The following is a 21,827-nucleotide window of genomic DNA, read 5'->3' on the forward strand; positions in this document are numbered from 1 at the left end:
CATCGTATCTCGGGAGGCATCTAAAAGTTAATACCTTACCCTACTAACCCAAACAATATTAATCACTGCTCGAAGGAGAAGTTGTAGATGTAACGGTCTCGAGCGGTGGCAACAGGTGTATGTCACTTGTATTTTGAATTTTTCAAAAAATAGATTCTCTGGACCGAATGGTTTTTCTGCAAAGTTTGTATGGAGAATTAGTGCGGTTCGGTTCTCCTACATATTGCATGCAATTTTTGGGTTGTATGCAAGAGCGACTAACCGCCCTAATTCTCCTACAAACTTTGGAGAAAAACCATTCGGCCCAGAATTTTTTTTTAATTCAAAATACACGTTATTCTAGGGAACGCAAACTTTATGCTTCCCCTCGAGTTGAGCCTGCGCAGTCATTTAAGTCACGACAAAGGTGCATGAACTACACGCGCTGCTGGGAGAACTGACCATCGTCACCCTGGCGAGAATCGGGACGAAGTCCATCCTGTCAGAATGCTCTTTGGCCAAAGAGATGGAGAAATCAGATCGAGGCGGACCCAAGAAAGATCTGCAACATTAGAGGCACGATGGAGTTAGATGCTGTTCCCCTATTTTGGAATCTAAGAGAAAGTGATCAATTTACGCTTTCTGTTCACTTTAAAAATGATGTCTCACATGATTCGGTAATTCGGTAATTTCGGAATACACCCTTCCGGCAGCAGCTGAAGATTCATGCAGTCCCACGTCGCAGTCTCACATGATCGTTCTAAATAATAATAAAATAAATGTTTCGCTAAAATTTGATTGGTAACCTTTCCATGTAATTCGAATTCATTTCACGTACAGGAATGAAATATTTGAGTTACGATGAGACTTACGTAAAAATCATAAGAAAAGACAAGAAAAATCTTTGAACTTAAAAGAAAGTGAGTCCCTCCCTCTAAGCGCTTAGCTCACCCTCACTCAGTGATGGTCCGATACAGTCCGTAAGGTTCACCTCAACACCTTCGCATTGCTTGCTGGTGTGCTCGAGAAATTCGTCGTCACGAACGACACAATCGTCGATGCTAATCTCCTTCAAATACTTCAAGCCCTCACCGATTGCCAGCCTAATGTCATCGTCAACGCCTTGAACTCTTTGCAGATCGATTCGAACCAACATCGGGCAGAACCGGATCAACGCGTGCAGCGTAGCCTTCGGCAGGCGACACTTGCGGATCTCTAGCAAGCTCAAGCTGTCCAGATAGTCCGGAATGTACACGTCGTCGGAGGCTACCGCAACGCTCACTTTGTACAAGAGCAAGTGTTGCAACTTGCCGAGTTGGGCAACGGGAAGGAACAGATCCGACCAGCTGCCATCGATGGTGCATTTGATGAGGGCAACGGAACGCATATTCGGAAAGTGCCTGTGCCAGTTGTCCGTTAGCTTCGTGCTTCGCAGGGTGATGCTCGTGAGGTTGTGCAGCTCCAAGTCGCTAAAGCTGATGACATGGTTGGAGCAATTAAGCGAGAGCTGCGCCAGTTCCGGCATGAAGTTGAGAAAAGTCGCAGGTGAAGCGATTCTCGCAGTCAACGATTTAAGCTTCGGGAGGTTGTCTCCAATCTTCGCAAGTTTCTGTAACAACTGAAGTATTGTAGTCTTAAAATATATAACAGTAAATCAAAAGCTTACCTCGTCTTCGAACTTCATCCAATCTATCGAAAGCGATTCGATTGAGGGGACATTCCGACTCAAAATCACCATCCTCTCCGGTGCAACGTATGAAAATGTTGCACGCTTCAGCAGCAAACCGTTAAGATCAGATAGCTTTTCCCATAGATCTGTTCCACCACCGATGGCGACCTCCTCCAGCGTTCTGCGCGTTGCCTTTATGAAGCAAATCAGTTTGTCGATGAATCCAGCGAGTTTGCTTCTTCCCGGAATCCGGAGAACTTTCAGCCGTGGGCACATTTGCTGGAAGACGTCCAGCGTCTTTACGTACTGTATGTCGGTCAAGCACAGGTTCTCTAGCGTTTCCAGTTGGAAGTCGACAGCCTTCACGGTATGGAAGTAAAGGTTCTTTCCGCAAGTTAGGTCTAAACGTTTCAAACTCGGGCTAAGCTTGAGCACGTCCAGCAGCATGTCGATCGGAATCTTGCAATCGGCGATGGTCAGAGAGATGAGCGCGCCACCGACCGCTGGCCACCACGCGGCAGCTCCAACCAGAGTGATTTTCCTCAATGAAGCTTGCGTGTGTTGCATTCCGGAAGCAATCACATCTCGTACCAGTTCACAATGCTTGTCCAGTGTAGTTCCGTGCGGAAAACTGAGCACAAACTTGCCCACCAGCGACGGGCTGCGGTCGATGATCCGTTTCCAACGATGGCAGACCAAGCGTGCGTTGGCCAGCTGCGTTGCGTTCAAATTCGTCAGAATTTCTGCCCAGATTCTGACCGTCAAGTTCGGCGCATTGTCCTCATCTTTCTGCTCGTCGGAATCCTCCGATTCAGAATCTTCTGATCGCAGCTTATCCAAAACCATCTTAAAGCCTTTACTGATGGCGTCGTGGAGTCGTATGAATCGTTCATCGTATTCCAGGCCGTGGTTGATCCGCTCGCATTCGGTCGCACAGCTTGAGTGGCCATTACTGTAAGAGCCAACTTCGTTTCGGAACACCACTATGCCACATCGTTCGGAAGGGTTCATGTTGGTGTCGCCGGCAGCAAACGACACTTTGACAAAATAGTTTTTCAGCGGTAACTGGAATGCAAAAAGAGAACAGTAACTAATGGTGAAAATTAAAGAAACCCCTGTCGTAGCATAAATGTCCCATATGCATTTACATCACTGTTTATTATTCTACAAATGACTTTAATGTCTTTAAATTCCGACTATCTAAAGACTTCAAAAGGAGTGTTCTTTTATCACGTAACGCAATTAGCCTCCAAAATGTCCCAAGACTATACATGCCAAACTTCTTTAAATCTCCACATTCCTTAAAGTTACCACTTGTTTTCAAGTCTCTCAATGTCTTATAGCCCCCAAGAAGTTAACTTTCTTTTTCTCTACAAGAACTTCGCCGCTCTGTTCTTCCAAGTGTATGAAAGTGTGACAAAAGGGGAAGGCGCCGAATACCTATTTTTTTTAAACTTTGAATTGACCTATCTTTAGGTCTTCAAGTCACGAAATGGCATTAAACTCATGTAACCAAGCCTCCACATGTCTTCAAAAAAAAATCAACAACATGTCTTCAAGTATCCACATGTTTCCACTTTCGGTACGGTTCTCAAATATGAGCTTGACTGGCTGTGACAGGACCTGGCGCTTTTGAGGTTTCAATGGGATTCAAATGGAAAATCCAAGAATCGTTAGTGGATAAATGCCATTTGAACCTCATAGTAAAAGCGTCAAGTCTTAAGCATAACCAATCAAGCTCATATTTGGGATTATTTGACCGATCCACGTAGCCTAGTTTTAACGCTTCCGCCTCGTAAGCGGTAGATCTGGGTTCAAATTTAAACTCGCACCAACTGTCTTTTCCCCCTTCTGGGTCGGTTGCTTACTAAAGAGAAGATAGTGTATCTTCACAAGCTGGACCTTATCACGACACTATCGAATGTTAAAATCAACCTTAACATGTTAACATTTAGTTCAGAAAAAGCCACTGAATCCGCTTTGTAAATGCGGCCTCGGTACTCTTCACGAGTCATGGGAAAAAATGATTTTATTTTACTGATCAACATGGTATCGATTCTCCACATAGTTTCAAGTCTCAACATGTATTCAAGTCTCCACATGTCTTCAAATCTTCACATATCTTAATGTTTTCACATGCCTTCAAGTTCCCAAATATTTTACGTCTCCGCCTGCTGCTTAGCCGGCAACCCCTAATTGCCACCGTCCGTGATCGACGCCTGCTTCGACCCTCAGTGAGGTAAGACTCTCGAGAGGAGTATTTTTGGCCGACCCTTAACGCGGAAGAATTTCAGGGTCGTTTCGGGAGCTGGATATTTCTGGCCGAGTCGGACGACACCGAATCGCTGGCCGGCGGAACACGTGCGGCGGGAGGCCGCGAATTGACGGCGCGCGGTGGCTGGACAAGGTCCGGTGGCCGCGACGCACGACCGCGTGAAGGATGGAGCGTTGCTGAGGAGAACCGGGACAGAGTAAGAAGAAGAGGAAGAAAAAACTGAGATTTGTTGGACCGAAGAAAGGAAGAGCTCAAGAAGAGCGTGAAAAGGAAGCGTCCGCGAAGAGGAATAAGAACAAGTGAGAAAGAAGAACTGTTGTTAAAGGGGCAATAAACGAGGTTATGTAACTAAATCTTGGTCGTTTGGATTAAGAGCTAGCGGAAAGAAAAACTCATCCTAACACAGGTCTTGCAGGTCTTGAACAACCAACCAACGGGATACAAACTAAAAAAAGTTTCAAACGAAAAAGTGACTAACCACCGGGGGTTGAGTGTAATATACTATGTAAAGAACAATAGTAAAAGAAAGATAGTACCGTAATCTGGGGTGAATCGAGACTACAGTCTGAATAGGCACAGCAGTTTTTAAAGCACTTAAAGCTATTAAATTTGGAAATGGAGGTACACATTTTGTTGACCTGAGTCTGTTCTAACCGAAACCAACCAGAAAAATCAAAATACTGTGCTCCAACATGGTTGAAACCTCGGTTAAAACTGCTGTCCCAATTCGCCCCCTGTGTCCCGATTGATCCCAGTTTACGGTAGTTTATGTAGTAGATGTAGAAATGAACAATAGATAATAAATTTAACCTTGTCATCAGGATGACTGAACCAAGCCAAAGTGGAGATAAGAAAATAGGGTACTTGCAAGGAACCAGAGCTAAACTGTTTTGACCCAGGTGATCGAACAGCACTACGGATGTAGTTGGGTTCCTTCCGGGATGTTCCTCGCCTGGGCGTCAACCGACGAGGTATCATCAGTATCATCCACCCTTGGCCCGCATTTTTAATTGACTAATTGTGAACAAAAACACGAAGTAAATCCGATGCATTAACTTGCATGCAATACCCCGTTTCGATTCCATCACCAGATGGATTCCCGAAAAATTGCGCGTAAAATATTGCATCAAACACGTCCTTATCAAAGTCGATACGCCGCTGCCACCACCCGTCGCCACACAGGTGTTTGGCGAGCTTATCGCTGTTCGCACCTTTACGAACTGATAACGTTCTAAAATGCCGGTTCCCGAAACCGACGGGTCAGTCCAGTTTCAGTAATCGTAACGTTAAGTTGTAACTCGATACGCGGAATTCACCTTTTGGAAGATTCGATTTTAAGCGTGAATCATTCGACGGCGCGCGTTATCAGTTTGTGTGATAAACAATTGGGCCAATCTTAAGCAGCGATGAATAGCTGTCTAATCAGCATTGAAAAATTCGTCAAATAAAGGTTTCCCACCATCCAATATCAGAACGATGGTTCGCGCCTTATGCACCTGTCTACGGAGCATACTTCAGCTTATCCGGAACAACCTCAAGCCGTTGATCCTGTTGGCCTCGCTGGGAACATTTCTTTGGCTTGTCGTGGACACTACGAACCGACAGGAGTTTACACGTCACGGAAACCCCGAACAGCAAAGCGGCAATGACTTTCTTCTGCTCCGTCGGGTAGACCCCAAGAACCGTTGGAGTGAAAGTTCCGTCCAGATCTTCCTGGACCTGTTGGACCTCGACACGAACGTGACAGCGCTCGTCCAGCGCCACCGGGAACCGTGCCCACTCACGTCGGAGCTCGTATTCAGTGCCTTCGTAGACGATCTGCTGGAGGAAAACCTGTGGCAGTACTACACGTTGATTGCGTTGCGCCAGATCGGTGCCTTTCAGGAGCCGGAAATGGGCGGACTTCGGATAGTGCCTTTCTTGCCGCGATCGACCAAGCGGAAACTGGAGCGATTGTTCGATGAGTGAGTGAACCGAGAAGTGGCCAGTCATTGGGATTTCGTTATCAGTGTTGACGCGAGATATTTTTTATTGATTTTCTATTGGGTGTGGAAGCGTACAATCGATTCCGTTTGTGGTAGACAACGTAATTCACGAATTATGATCGGCATAAGAGTTGAATTAGTTAATCACTCCGCACTGCATAAGAAGTGTGAAGGCAAATGATACCCTGCAGAAATTACCTACAGTGAGTCAAATATTTGTCCGTACCCCCCCGTACGGAAAATGTTTGTGATATAGAAGTACATAAAATTCTACTAAAGTGCCATGTTTTATACATCAATCGACGCGGCAGAATGTCCTCTTTAAGACACTGTCATTGGATTTGCAAAAAACTTTTTCTTAAAAAATACAAAAATAGTTTACTGAAAAAAGTAAAATAAAGAGGTCAAATAATTGTCCGTACCCCTAATAAAAGTACAAAATCTGATCGATTTAAGTGAATTCATTAATGAAATGTTGTTTCTGTGTCAAATACTAGTACCTCTAGCCAGTTTGTGACAACTTTGAACTTCTGATAACTTTGTTTAGTTAGTTTATATTAAAAATTGGATTAAATTTAGTTTTTTATGTAAAACTTATCAAAATATTAGTTTATAAACAACTATTTTTATAAAATTGCTATTTTATGTTGTAAGAGTCTCTATTTAACAAGTTTTAACAATATTTGTTCGAAATATACATTGTTTTCATCTTTTTTATTGACATTTTTCGACCAAAAATACTGTTTCGGAACAATACCGTTAAACAATCCGGATTGTCCCGGAACCGGGTTAACCCCTCGGAGGGAAATTTTGTGGTGGTCAGATAGAGGACAAAAAAACCCACCTCTTGCAATTTAAAGCATCCAATTTCGTCCACTACAGCCCAATTACGAGTCCCTAGTCTGAAATTTGAAATTTTCAAATTCCCCAAGCAAAACATTCTGTCCCAGGACGGTACAAAAATTCTCAGTACGGAAAGTGAAAATTTCAAATTTCAGACTAGGGACTCGTAATCGGGCTGTAGTGGACGAAATTGGATGCTTTAAATAGGGGGATGGCGTCGCTATTTTTAGCCCACGTTTTCCACTTTTTCTCATCGAAACCGACTACTTTATCGACTTCATTTTGCTGGGCGAGATAGGGCGCCGTCTATTTTTAGACGATGACTCAGCACTTTTCCACTCTTGCGCTTAAAAAAACCAGATGGCAGCACGATGTAACGCCACGTCCCTATTGCAAGAGATGGGTTTTTTGTCCTCTACACTGAAAATAAAAAGAAGGAAAAAATGCCTTTTTTCTAGGAATTTTGCCCCCTTTCCTTATTTAGTAATTTGGCTTCCTTCTGTCCAAGAAGTCATCCAATTCCTAAATTTGCCAGCATGCTTTGCCAGCTTAATTTAACAGGTGGCGCCAACTACATTTCGTTTTTTGAACTTTAAAAAGCTCTGAATAAGCCTGAAAGTACAAAAAGCGACACCTAGCGGTCGGTAACCTAAGCTTGTGATAACTGGCAACACCGTTAATAAAAAAATGCTACTGGTTTTAATGTTTTTTCAAGATAAAAACAACAGAAAACCCCAAATTTTATTGAAAATAATGCTCTTATATACATGGCAAAGAATATTGTAAAACAAACTATCTAGAAGTGAGCAATTTGCTCCAAAAAACTATCAATAACGCCTGCCGGAAATGAGTTCTGCCACAAGCCGCGTCCGGATTCCGGTTGCTGGGACGTCGTTTAATTTCAAGAAGCGGCCCGCGGTGCCCAGATCTCGCAAGCAGTTGCCGGAGCCAATTTTCATCTGGCTTGTTTAGCGTTGTCCACACCGGAACCGGTTCCGCGGGGTCCTTCCAGCTCTGCCTGCAGGGAAAGATGGAAATCGTCATTTCTTTCCCAAATTACTTTCCACCGTTTTTTACCTACGTGAAATTTTCTCCGCGGATCGTTCATTTTCCCCGAATCGATGACCTACGAATTGCGGGAGTTCTTCGGGACCAGCAAAACATCTTTCCGCACTCAGGTCACTGGCGTAGAACCTCTGCTCGACCTCGAAAACTGCCCGGATATCTGGAACGACGTGAAAATGCGGTTGCATTTATCTGCAACTAACTGTGTATTCGTAACAACAAAAACACCGGAATTCATCCGGTTTTCACTAAACTTACCAGAAAGAACATTCCGGAACGTCCGTTGGCCGTCAAAAGTACGAAAAATGGTCTAATCCGGTCAAAAATTTCGGATCTTTTAATGAAAACCATTTTCCGCACGTCAGCTTGTCCGCTTGCTTGTCGTCGACTGAGCTTTTTTAACTTGACGGGTCGTTCAGAAATAACGATCAACAAAGGGTCATACAAATATTACGTGGATTGATATTAAAAAAGTTGTTTCATCAAATAAATCAAAATGCAGATTTTTTCGAGGATTTAAAAAAAATCTTTTTGTATTCAAAGTAATAAAAAATTAAATCACGATAATATAAATCAAATTTACTAAAATCTTGACTAAAATTATTAGAGGAATTTAGGAAATATAAAATATGTTTCTTGTAATTATTTGAAGTATTTCAAGTCATTGAAGTTTTTTTTTTAATTTCAAGTATTTTAAGAATTAAAAGTATGTATAGTTTCTATTAATGAAATTGAGTATATTAAACATATCTGGAGTTTTTTAAATGGCCAATAAACCAAATTTTCAGTTTTTGCTTTTTGGGTGTTTTTTTAATCCAGGTTTTTAAGCGAAGATGGCGTTCGAATGTTAAACGTCCGAAATGTCAAAATCGTGCAGTAGCACCAACATTAGAAAAAAATATGCGCCAGTCATGCCATGGCACACTTTTTTCGTAATGTTGGTACCACTGCGTGATTTTAATATTTCGGGCGTTCACCATTCGAACGCCATTTTCGCTTTAAAAGCTGGATACCTCTGACTCAAGGCGGATTCAAAAACACCCAAAAAGCAAAAACTGGAAATTTAGATTATTGGACCTTTTCAAAAAACTCCAGATATGCAGTTTTAATAAAATTTTAAATACTTAAAGCATTTAACGAAGCATTCAAAGTACTAAAAGTACAACATATTGAAATTATTTAAAGCTGTATCAGGAGTAAATAAAATAGAACATTCAAAGAAGATTAAATTTAATGTATTTCAAAGATTTAAGAAATTTAAAGAATTTCAAAATAATTTGTGTTTTTTATATTTTGAAAGTATTAGAAGTTTTGAAAGTATGAAGAATTCAAAACAAAGAAAATATTATAAGAAGGGGAACAGGATCTAATTCCATCTTTTCTCTAATGTTGTCATATCAGCACTTCGACATTCAATTACGGCTCATTAAAAGCGTTTTCAACTAAAATCGAGTTATAAAAAGCTCAATAGGAAGTTTCTATTAAAGTTTTGCAAAATTAGTTGTTTAATGAAAATCAGTAAATTGGATGGAGTCAGGAGCGAGTGCTTAACCTGCAAAACATACGAAAAATTCCCCATTTTAAAAGTATTTAATATATTTTAAAATTTAAATGACCTCATTATTAATTATTAACGTACTCATACTTCAATTATTCAAAGGATTTAAAGTAACTGATGTACTATTTTTTTATATTTGAAGAATTTTCAGAATTAAAAGTATTTTAGATTTTAAAAGTTATCATAAATATAGAAGGCATTAAAAGTATTTAAACCACTTGAAGTTATAAAGTACTTGAAGTATTTAAAATATTGAAAATACTCAAAGTAGGTTCAGTTAGTTTAAACTTTTGCAAGTATTTAAGAAATTTTTGAATTTTTAAAGTAATTTAGAAACTTTTAATTTTTAAAGTAATTTACATTTTATTTAATTTATTCAACCGGTGATGTAGGAGTAAGATTTTAGGCTCACGAACTTTATGGATTAAGCCTTAAAATATTTTAAATACATTCAATACATTTAATATGTTCAATTCAAACATTTAAAAAAAAACACACACACATTAAACACTTAAAATACCATAGTTCTTTAAACAGTTAAGTTTTATGTACCTGTTACTTAAAATATTAGGTATTTTCAAAATACCCAACATACTTAAAATAATTTAAATACATTCAAACCCGAAAATCATAAATATTTTAAATACTTTAAAAACTTCAAAGTCTTTAAATACTTTAAATACTTTAAATACATTAAATACTTTAAATACATTAAATACTTTAAATACTTTAAATACTTTAAATACTTTAAATACTTTAAATACTTTAAATACTTTAAATACTTTAAATACTTTAAATACTTTAAATACTTTAAATACTTTAAATACTTTAAATACTTTAAATACTTTAAATACTTTAAATACTTTAAATACTTTAAATACTCTAAATACTTTAAATACTTTAAATACTTTAAATACATTAAATACTTTATAAACTTAAAATACTTGAAATACTTTAGATACTTTAAGTACTTCAAATACTTTAAATACTTTAAATACTTTAAATACTTTAAATACTTTAAATACTTTAAATACTTTAAATACTTTAAATACTTTAAATACTTTAAATACTTTAAATACTTTAAATACTTAAAATACTTTAAATACTTTAAATACTATAAATACTTTAAATATCTTAAATACTTTAAATACTTTTAATACTTTAAATACTTTAAAAACTTTGAATACTATAAAAACATTAAATACTTTATAAACTTAAAATACTTGAAATACTTTAGATACTTTAAGTACTTCAAATACTTTAAATACTTTAAATACTTTAAATACTTTAAATACTTTAAATACTTTAAATACTTTAAATACTTTAAATACCCTAAATACTTTAAATACTTTAAATACTTTAAATACTTTAAATACTTTAAATACTTTAAATACTTTAAATACTTTAAATACTTTAAATACTTTAAATACTTTAAATACTTTAAATACTTTAAATACTTTAAATACTTTAAATACTTTAAATACTTTAAATACTTTAAATACTTTAAATACTTTAAATACTTAAAATACTTTAAATACTTTAAATACTTTAAATACTTTAAATACTCTAAATACTTAAAATACTTTAAATACTATAAATACTTTAAATACTTTAAATACTTTAAGTACATTAAATAATATAAATACTTTAAATACTTTAAATACTTTAAATACTCTAAATACTTTAAATACGTTAAATACTTTAAATACTTTAAATACTTTAAATACTTTAAATACTTTAAATACTCTAAATACTTTAAATACGTTAAAAACTTTAAATACTTTAAATACTTTAAATACCCTAAATACTTTAAATACTTTAAATACTTAAAATACTTTAAATACTTTAAATACTTTAAATACTTTAAATACTTTAAATACTTTAAATACTTTAAATACTTTAAATACTTTAAATACTTTAAATACTTTAAATACTTTAAATACTTTAAATACTTTAAATACTTTAAATACTTTAAATACTTTAAATACTTTAAATACTTTAAATACTATAAATACTTTAAATACTTTAAATACTTTAAATACTTTAAATTCTTCAAATACTTTGAATACTTTAAATACTTTATACTTTTTATACTTTTTATACTTTTTATACTTTTTATAATTTTTATACTTTTTAAACTTTTTATACTTTTTATACTTTTTATACTTTTTATACTTTTTATACTTTTTATACTTTTTGTACTTTTTATACTTTTTATACTTTTTATACTTTTTATACTTTTTATACTTTTTATACTTTTTATACTTTTTATACTTTTTATACTTTTTATACTTTTTATACTTTTTATACTTTTTATACTTTTTATACTTTTGATTCTTTTTATAAGTTTTATACTTTTTATACATTTTATACTTTTTATACTTTTTATACTTTTTATAAGTTTTATACTTTTTATACATTTTATACTTTTTATACTTTTTATACTTTTTATACTTTTTATACTTTTTATACTTTTTATACTTTTTATACTTTTTATAAGTTTTATACTTTTTATACTTTTTATACTTTTTATTCTTTTTATAATTTTTATACTTTTTATACTTTTTATTCTATTTAATCTTTTTATACTTTTTATACTTTTTATACTTTTTATACTTTTTATACTTTTTATACTTTTTACACTTTTTATACTTTTTATACTTTTGATAATTTTTATACTTTTTATACTTTTTATACTTTTTATACTTTTTATACTTTTTATACATTTTATACTTTTTACACTTTTTATACTTTTTATACTTTTTATACTTTTTATACTTTTTATACTTTTTATACTTTTTATACTTTTTATACTTTTTATACTTTTTATTTTTTTTATACTTTTTATTCTTTTTATAATTTTTATACTTTTTATTCTTTTTATAAGTTTTATACTTTTTATATTTTTTTTTACTTTTTCTACTTTTTATACTTTTTATACTTTGATATTTTATTTTTTTATTTGAGCGAATTATTAAATTTTCATTATCTGAAAATATTTGTAAATGAAAAAGTTTTATTCTGGCATTTATGTGGATCGATCATCAGAATCCTGTCGAAACAAGTCAAGCTTGACCAGCGTCTCTCGAGAACAAAAGAAAGAGGAAAGTTCAGACTGTTAAGCTCTGAAGAATGCTTCCGAGTTTCAATATCAGATGGCGCAGTTGCGCAAGAGAAGCTTTGCTGTCAGTTTAAGCTCATTTTTCCAAAGAAGTATCAGAATTCCTAAATTGGGCCAGCAAATTTAGGAATTGAGCGACTTCTCTGGCAGAAGTTGGCAAATTCCTAAATTTTAGGAATTGGATTCCTTCTTTTTTTTCAGTGTATCTGACCACCACAAAATTTCCCTCCGAGGGGTTAACCCGGTTCCGGGACAATCCGGATTGTTTAACGGTATTGTTCCGAAACAGTATTTTTGGTCGAAAAATGTCAATAAAAAAGATGAAAACAATGTATATTTCGAACAAATATTGTTAAAACTTGTTAAATAGAGACTCTTACAACATAAAATAGCAATTTTATAAAAATAGTTGTTTATAAACTAATATTTTGAAAAGTTTTACATAAAAACCTAATTTAATCCAATTTTTAATATAAACTAACTAAACAAAGTTATCAGAAGTTCAAAGTTGTCACAAACTGGCTAGAGGTACTAGTATTTGACACAGAAACAACATTTCATTAATGAATTCACTTAAATCGATCAGATTTTGTACTTTTATTAGGGGTACGGACAATTATTTGACCTCTTTATTTTACTTTTTTCAGTAAACTATTTTTGTATTTTTTAAGAAAAAGTTTTTTGCAAATCCAATGACAGTGTCTTAAAGAGGACATTCTGCCGCGTCGATTGATGTATAAAACTTGGCACTTTAGTCGAATTTTATGTACTTTTATATCACAAACATTTTCCGTACGGGGGGGTACGGACAAATATTTGACTCACTGTAAGTGCATCTCCAGCGCTGGTGGCAAACATCGAAGCAAATCAAATATGCACCCGACGTCAACCCCACCGCGGTACCTGTCGCGGTAGCAAGTTTGCTCTCTGTTCTTCGGGATTTCACTTTGCTACCCGGTATTCAGCCTGTTTGCTACCGCATCAAATAGAAATGGAATTAAATTCTTTTATAAATTTATTTTATTTCTAAATTCATAAAATAAAAAAATTATAAAAATAAATACAAAAATTTAAAAAAAAAACAAAAATTAAAAAATTAAAATAAAAACTGAAAAAAAATCTCAAAAAAAATCAAAAAGTGGTCGGGTTTCAGAGAATGAGTACCCGACAGGTACCTACCGACACATATTTTTCTTCTACAGATGAACTTGAGATCAAATTTGGTACCTTCTTTGGTATGCACGGTGGGAGACTCGGTGGCAAACTCGCGAGCAAATTTGGTGGGAATCAAAGCGGGTAGCAAATGGTTTAACTTTCAACATTTTCGAAAAATGTTTATTTTTTTAAATTTCAAGAGGATTAAAAAGTTTATCTAATTCCAGCGTGCCTCTAATGTTGGCAGGTCAGAACTTTGACATTCAATTAAAGCTTATTAAAATTGTTTTCAACTAAAATCGAGTGATAAATAGCTCAATAAGAAGTGAGCAAGCAAGTTTCTATCAAAAGTTTTGCAAAATTATTTGTTTAAATAGTGAAAATCAGCAAATTGGATGGAGTTAGGAGCGAGTGCTTAACCTGCCAAACATACGAGAATTTCCCCTACTAACTTTTAGCATTTCTAGGCATGAATCAACGCATAATTATTGATTTTGAAGGTAAACGAGAGCAAAAAACGAAAAAAACACATATTTGCCCCCGCGGTGGGCTTGTTTTGGTGGCAAATTTGCTACCCTAGCGGTGGGGATGACGGAGTTTTTTCAAGGTGACGAATTTGATCTCGGTATTCATGAGCCGGGTGTAAATTTGAATTGCACCGCAGCGCTGCAGATGTCCTATGCTTGGCCTTGGCTCGTTTTCACATTTGTTGGTAAAAATATTCAGTATTTTTATTATAAACAAAGTTTTTTTTTTTTTTAGTATTTTTGAAACACTTTCCTTTGCATTGCACTGTGTATTGTAAGTTCTTTCCAAATAAGATTTGTACTATAGTTCATTTTGATGAATTGGAAATTCTAACAACATCAAAAAAGGAAAAATTACATTAAAAAACCCTTCGAGATTTTCTAAGTAAAAGGACAGACATAGAAAAGCTTAAAACAATACCACAGTTTGTTTTGTCTTTTGATGTCAAAAAACTTCGCTGCACAAAACAGCTAATCCTAATTGTAGATGTACATGATCATCAGCTAACTGAGAGCTTGGAATGGTTCTGTCTTGTTTCGGTAGGCACGAAAGCGCCTAAACAACTCTCGAGCAAAAAAAAAACTCGAAAAGCGTGAAGATATTATAAGCTTGTCCCGGGGGAAAACCCGCTCCCAGAAGCGGAACACTTTAGCGTACGCTACTCCCCAACCGTCTTATTGTTCGCTTCCACGGAAGACAGTAGCTTTCGATGAAGTGGGTCTCACCGGTCTTACCACATTTTACGCACCGGGGTTTCAGGACCCGTGTCCGAATTTTTGATAACGTGTAGAATTGCCACGTCGCTTTAATCCGCCGTAGGTCCTGGATTTTGACGGACCCACGATCGAACAAGATGTACGTACCAGTCACTGTATAAGGCTTTCTAGTCAGAAATTTACCAATACATTCAAAGTATGTTTACATTACAGCTGGACGTTTGTTTGCATCAGGATTCCTATCTCTTTCTAGCAAAAGTTTTTTATCAGGCGACTTCTAGCTGGTTTTTTTGACTGACTGCTCGAAATGTCAGCCAACATACTTCGCAGGGCTGTGACAGCTACAGCTCGATCATTGTTTGCATCAGGACACTGTGACGAGGAGTTCGTCATTTTTGAGTTAAATTATATTTTTTTCAATGGGCCTAGAAAGCCTTATATGACCTCTAAAGACCTTTACCTCCCGAGGCTTAACTTTGAGATCGGGTGGTCCGGATATCATTATCCCTGAAAGACCACCTTCACCACCGCGCCTTGTAACTGAAAGGCGGAGCTTCTTCAAAGAACGATCTTTATTTAACTAGGTCTTGAAAGGGAATGAAAAAGTTTAGTAGAACCTAACACAAGGTTACTACGATCTGTTGATCGTTGATCAACGTGGCGTTGCCAGGGTACGGATTGGTGGTTGCCATCTAACATCCCCGCTCAAACGCACAATCCGAACTGACCGGAACGCTACATAATTCGCCAACACAAACAGTAAACGTACGACTTGATTTTGGTCACCGGTGTGTTCGTTCCTTTGTAATCGAAGCCACGTCCTTGTGAGCAGCTTTTCTCCACCAAGTGCAAATTGAACCGGTCCACGTTGCCGGTCTCGTCTTTCTCGAACTTGAAATCTTTTGCCAATCGACGATGTTCTCCTCCAGCGGCTTTGGCACGAACCTGGTCTTCTTCCAGTGGATCCAGCCAGAACGCCGTTTCGAGGCATCAGTCGCCGACTGCAGGTTCTTCGCAACTGCCTCTGTGTTCCGTGCACAAGCCAACACTACGTCGTCAGTGCCCTCGGTGAAATCTGTGAATTGTCCACCAGCAGCATTGCTGCCAAATTGCATGCAACAGTTAAGGAACTTACCCGAGGTTCTGCGCTCCCGTTCGCTGTGCCTCGTGGACCCTTCTGCTGGGCAGTGGCCACGTTCTGGTTGCGAAGGGAGCGCTCCGGGAAGTCCTTCCTCGTCCTCGTCTTCCGTCAGCTTCGCAATTCCGAGCTGTCGTCCAGCCAGACCAGCGGTGAGCTCTTGTACGCTCTCGCCATCTTGAACATCAGCAGCCGTCTCCTCCTCAACCGATTCTTCATCAACAGGTTCCTTGTCTTGGCTCAAGCGGCTTTGCGGTTTTGGCTTCCAAGCCATCATTGCAGTAGCATGGATGCCACCGCCAACAGCACCATCTCGGCGGAAAACGTCCAACGCGTACAGCTGTCCAGATCGGCGTCCACTGCCGACCACACGCTTTCCCTTCTCGATGGACACCTTTCCACCGACGAACTTTACAGCCATCCCAACGTCTTCAAGCCGTCGAACAGAAAACAGGTTGCATCGAAGCTCGGGCACGTACAATACATCGTTGACCACTGCCGGCAGCCACTTTCCCTTGACCAGCATCGTCACTCGTACAGTTCCGACCGATTCTGCTACTAGCGATTGGCCAGACTTGGCCACGGCAATCCGCACCTCTCGATTCAGCGGTCGCAGCTCCTCAAAGAGAGACTTGTCTTGCACTAAGTGCGCCGTTGCTCCAGAATCCAGGTACCACTCGATTCGGCCCATCACAGCAGGCGACGCTGAAGCACCAACGTTGTCCGTAGCAACACCAAACGCGATTTGGTTTTCGTACGTCACATTGGCTCCACTTTTAACGTTTCGAGTGGACTTACCGGACCTGAATCCAGACTCCTCTACCGGTTCCCATCCGTCCAGCCGTCCATTGGAACAATCTGCTCGCTTGTGACCGAGGCAACCGCATCCAAAACATCTTATCTCCCGTCTCTTGCCGGCGAACGCAGACTCACCCGACTCGCCTTCACATTGATCCTCCGGGGTAGCTTGCGCGTTCCGCTTGACCTGCTCGTCCAGAATCCTCTTCTTTACATATTCCAGCGTCAAGTCCTTCGGCTCAATCGTCTCGACCGCCGTGATCAGCGCGTCGAACGATCGTGGGAGAGCCAACAGCAGTTGGCAAACGACATCTTCCTTTTCCAGCTTGACTCCGGCCGCCTTCAGTTCGCGTAGCACCTTCTCAAATCGCTGCAGGAACGCCGGAACATCGCCTCCCTCGGCCAATCGTAGCTCTTGAAACTGCTTCTTCAAGAAGAGCTTCCCCGCGATACCGACGCGCTCGAACACGTCGCGCAGCGCGTCCCAGGTCTCCTTGGCTGTCCGCGCATCCTTCACGTGGTCGAGCTGGTCCTCAGCGATTCGGTTGACCAGCAGGTTTCGGCAGCTTCGATCCTTGGCCACCCGTTCCACCCGCAGCGCTCGCTTCCTCTGCTTCTCGTTCGCCGAGTCCGATTCCAACTCCGCCAGACCCGCCAGGTCCAAGGGCGCTTTAACGCAGTTCAGCAGACCCTTGTCCTCAAGCAGGACCTCCATGCGGAACTTCCAGTTCCCGTAGTTCTTCCCTTCCAGGAGCCAGACCTTTTCTTCAGCCATTCCGCTTCCGCCAAGGAAAAACTTCTTCAGGAAACTTCAATCTTCTTGAACGTAATCTGGGCCCATAACCTGAAAGGCGGAGCTTCTTCAAAGAACGATCTTTATTCAACTAGGTCTTGAAAGGGAATGAAAAAGTTTAGTAGAACCTAACACAAGGTTACTACGATCTGTTGATCGTTGATCAACGTGGCGTTGCCAGGGTACGGATTGGTGGTTGCCATCTAACAGTAACAAGTGGCAGTTCGTCACGTTTTAGTTTGATTTTGACTAACCAACGGGGTACAAACTAAAAAACGAAAAAGTGACCAACCACCGGGGGTTGAGTGCATTATTGATCGCAACGATAAAACTTATTTTTCTGAGTACAATGACCCTTTGTACAATCGCATAGTAGTTTATGCAACAAGTTGCAAAAAGAGGATTTTTTTTAGCAGTCGTACATTTATCCAACGAGGTTCACCGAGTTGGATAAATACGAAGAGTGCTGAAAAAATCAAGTTTTGCAACGAGTTCCATACAACATTTTTTGCAATTCAGAAAAACACCCATTGAGTGGAATTTAAAGTCGAATTTTCATGTATTTTGTCAATCAATCGTTTAAATCAAAAAATGTTAAAAAGTGTTTCTTTTCGAAACAAGTGCTGAAAAAATCAACTTTTCAGCACCCATTTTAGTGCTGAAAAGTAGAACTTTTCAGCATTTATTTTGAAAAGTGTTGCTATTCGATTCTGTTATTTTTGGTACAGAAAAGTAGGCTATTTCGTCGTTCAAGAATGACAGGAAAAGTAAGTAGTTACACGACGGGATTGCAAAATAGTAGTTTATGCAACAAGTTGCAAAAAGAGGATTTTTTCAGCACGAGTCGTACATTTATCCAACGAGGTTCACCGAGTTGGATAAATATGAAGAGTGCTGAAAAAAAAAGTTTTGCAACGAGTTCCATACAACATTTTTTGCAATTCCAAAAAACACACACTGAGTGAAATTTTAAGTCAAATTTTCATGTATTTTGTCAATAAATCGTTTAAATCAAAAAATGTTGAAAAGTGTTACTTTTCAAAACAAGTGCTGAAAAGTTCAACTTTTCAGCTTTTATTTTGAAAAGTGTTGCTATTCGATTCTGTTATTTTTGGTACAGAAAAGTAGGCTATTTCGTCGTTCAAGAATGACAGGAAAAGTGAGTAGTTTCATGACGGAATTGCAAAAAAAAACTTTGCGGCCTTTCGTGACAGAAAAGTATCTACTTGACAGCTTGTTCCAAGGGAATCATAGTTGACCCATCGAAAAAAATGCTGATTAAATTATTAAATTATTTGTCAATTCACTTCTTGTCAATCTTTAACTTTTGCATACATATTTAAATTTAAGACAATTAAAACATGTTCACTTTCATCCAGGGTCCCAATGGAGACGATCGGCGACCTTTCGTTCGACTGTTATGACATCGGAGGATCCATCGTCGTAAACAGCACCACTCAAATCACACGACCTCAACGCCGTGACCAGCTGTTTATCTTGGACAACGGAGCCCGACGGTATTTGGACCTAACGGCCGCCGACTGGGGCATGGAGAACCGGATGCTATCGTAATTATTGCCCCAAAAAATTAGATTTTACTTGAAGATGATGTGAATTGAACCATTTCTAGATTGACAAAAGCAGATTCCGCGCGGAAGCGGTTGGCCAAACTTCACGGTCTTTCACCTCCGGCAAAGTCCGACGCGGAGTTTGTCGGAATCTACGTCCGGCGGGACGATCTGCTACCGTTCGATTATTACTACCGGGCAATCGCCCTGCAACGGAATCTGCACGGCGGAAGACTCATCTTTGTGGTCGTTTGTGAGGAGCCTCAGGGGAAAATTTGCCAAAAGTTACACGCCCCCGCCGAGCAGGTTTTCGTCCAGGGCTCCAAACTGGACGATCCCGGTCACGATTTTGCCCTAATGTCCCTGTGCAACCACACGATCGTCTCAAACCAGATGGGAATCTTCCACGCCCTCAACGCCGGTGGGGAAGTCGTAGTTTATGAGTTCGAGGAACCGGACGCTCGGGACCGGTACCTGCCGTGGCTGATGGCCAACGAAATGGACACGTGGTACATGCTCCGGTGAGGGGAGTTTTCGGGAGAAAGAGTTTAGAAAGTGGTTCCGGACTTACCGTAAAAAAGTGCAGGACGAGAACGAGATTTGCTGCCGACGGTCTTTTTTCACACAAAAAATGTACAGCACAGCGCTACTGATGAAAATACCCGAATGTCAAAATATGTGCTACACACGCTAAATTACTTCCGATGTCATCGGTGACAAAACTTATTAAAGAGACGATTCGATAATTTGAGTACACTAAATGAATTTGAACAGAAATGAAATGTGGCGTTTGACCGAGCGTTTGACCAAAGGAATGTAGATTAGTATTGTTCGTTTCTCTCGAAGGTATCGAGAAATTAAAAGTGCAACATGGAGTTAAACTTTCTGTCAAGCAACTGTGAAGTGCTCCATTACACTAGCAAAAGTTTCACTCCATGTTACCGGCTCACATCTCTCCTTTTAATTTCTCGATACGCCGCGCGGCATTTCAGAATGTGCCGCAGACACTGTTGCCAAGGATTTTCTGCACTTTTGGTGCAATAAAAAACATTCCCGGCAACCATGCCATGCGATTCGACGCGTCGTTTCAAGGCTGGTATGCCGCGTGTCTTTTTCGGGAATACGCGCAATGAGGTAATGAGGGATTTCTCTGCTGTCAAAATAGTTAGCACGAAACCCGGATTTTATGTGGAGATTTGATTTTCAGATAAGTGAAAATTTGATAATTGGGTCCTAAAATGTAGCTTAGATTGCTGATATTATTGTTTACAGCGATAAAGCTTATTTTTCTGAGTGCAATGATCCTTCGTACGACCACAAAGAGTTCAAAATGAATTTTTAAATCAATTTTGAAAAATTATCCTCGTGGTCCTTCTTGACAGAAAAGCTCCTACTTGACAGTTCGTTGTTCGTTCCAAGGGGACCATAGTTGATCCATCGAAAAAATGTTGTCTTGTCAATATTTTTTTTGCATTAAAATCAAAATGAAGAATGAAGAACACTGGGTGCCGGATAGTGGTTCGCAAAGCGGCCTCAATTTTGAACTGTCAAAGCGGAACCAATTTACTGTTTGCAAAATGATATAAAGAAGTAGCAAGTATTTTAATCTTGACCGCAAAGCATTTAAATAAAATGGATTTATAAATCCATTTAAAAAATTAACTTCGACGCCCTTCTTAACAGAAAAAGGTCCTACTTGACAGCTCATTCCAAGGGGACCTCAGTTGATCCATAAAAAAAATGCTGTCTTGTCAATCGAGAAATTAAAAGTGAGAGTGTGTGCGTGCAACATGGAGTTAAACTTTTCGAAGTGCCATGGGAACCTTCACAGCAACTGCACAGAAAGTTTAACTCCATGTGGCACACTCTCACTTTTAATTTCTCGATATGTTTTTTTTTGTTAATTCATAAAAAAAACGTTACTTAATCCACCTTAAGGGTGTTGGTTGCACCTTCCTCACATTCATGTTGATTTTAGGTTGTTTTTACCTGGGTGCTGAAAAGACAGAATGCGTAACGTGATTTTCGAAAGCTCCCCACTGCTCCCCACTAATACAACAGCACTGCAGCTGTAAACATAAACAAAGTAGAAGGCTATTTTCAAGCTCAAGCGTGACATATTTGTTGTAGAGAGCCTGGATCTTATTAGAGAACGGACATCTCAAACCAAAAGTACCAATCGAAGCACGAGAACTGTCAAACAGAGGTACCAATCGAGCAAAATCCTTTGTCTTATGCTCGTTTGGTACCTCCGTTTGACAGTTCTCGTGCTTCGATTGGTACTTTTGGTTTGAGATGTCCGTTCTCTAATAAGATCCAGGCTCTCTAATTTGTTGCTGCTGAAGTGAAATGTTTTGAAACATTTAGGGTCTTTTGATGTTGATGTTTTCGATGAAAAATTAAGTGCATCCCACTTTTTTCTTCGTATACTAAACGATGGGCGGCCAAAAGAGGCCTTTTTTGTTTTCCACGTGATGAAAAATTGAGTCAAAAGTGGGTAGAATTTCGTGAATCGGAAGAGCAACCGAATGGATGTTCCGAGGTTATGTATCTTTGATGTGCAGTGATAATATCGGAGTAAGATTATCCAATATTATTTTGCAGGTGCCATTCATAGTTATTGATAATTCGTCGCT

General features: G+C 38.4%; 2 protein-coding genes across 2 annotated transcripts; one reads left to right on the forward strand and one right to left on the reverse strand.

Moving 5' to 3' along the window:
- Window positions 1-797: 797 nt before the first annotated feature.
- LOC120417761 (uncharacterized) lies at window positions 798-20,279 on the reverse strand. The gene is made up of 3 exons (XM_039579921.2): window positions 19,763-20,279; window positions 1,646-2,713; window positions 798-1,588 (listed from the first exon to the last, which is right to left on the reverse strand). The coding sequence occupies exons 2-3, from the start codon at window positions 2,657-2,659 to the stop codon at window positions 914-916; spliced, it is 1,689 nt and encodes a 562-aa protein (XP_039435855.2). The 5' UTR covers window positions 2,660-2,713; window positions 19,763-20,279; the 3' UTR covers window positions 798-913.
- LOC120417762 (uncharacterized) lies at window positions 5,185-19,769 on the forward strand. The gene is made up of 3 exons (XM_039579923.2): window positions 5,185-5,887; window positions 19,003-19,191; window positions 19,254-19,769. Exons 1-3 carry the CDS (start codon window positions 5,400-5,402, stop codon window positions 19,714-19,716), a joined length of 1,140 nt encoding a protein of 379 aa, XP_039435857.1. The 5' UTR covers window positions 5,185-5,399; the 3' UTR covers window positions 19,717-19,769.
- Window positions 20,280-21,827: the final 1,548 nt, after the last annotated feature.

This window comes from Culex pipiens, chromosome 1 (genome assembly GCF_016801865.2).
Source record: "Culex pipiens pallens isolate TS chromosome 1, TS_CPP_V2, whole genome shotgun sequence".
Lineage (NCBI taxonomy): Eukaryota > Metazoa > Arthropoda > Insecta > Diptera > Culicidae > Culex > Culex pipiens.

Excerpts from the sequence above, each read along its gene's own strand:
- LOC120417762 (XM_039579923.2), top strand. The coding sequence starts at position 5,400 with ATGGTTCGCGCCTTATGCACCTGTCTACGGAGCATACTTCAGCTTATC. Across the intron at positions 5,888-19,002 it reads CTGGAGCGATTGTTCGATGA|GGTCCCAATGGAGACGATCG; the intron begins GTGAGTGAACCG and ends ACTTTCATCCAG. Across the intron at positions 19,192-19,253 it reads ATGGAGAACCGGATGCTATC|ATTGACAAAAGCAGATTCCG; the intron begins GTAATTATTGCC and ends AACCATTTCTAG.
- LOC120417761 (XM_039579921.2), bottom strand. The coding sequence starts at position 2,659 with ATGAACCCTTCCGAACGATGTGGCATAGTGGTGTTCCGAAACGAAGTT. Across the intron at positions 1,589-1,645 it reads GGATGAAGTTCGAAGACGAG|AAACTTGCGAAGATTGGAGA; the intron begins GTAAGCTTTTGA and ends CAGTTGTTACAG.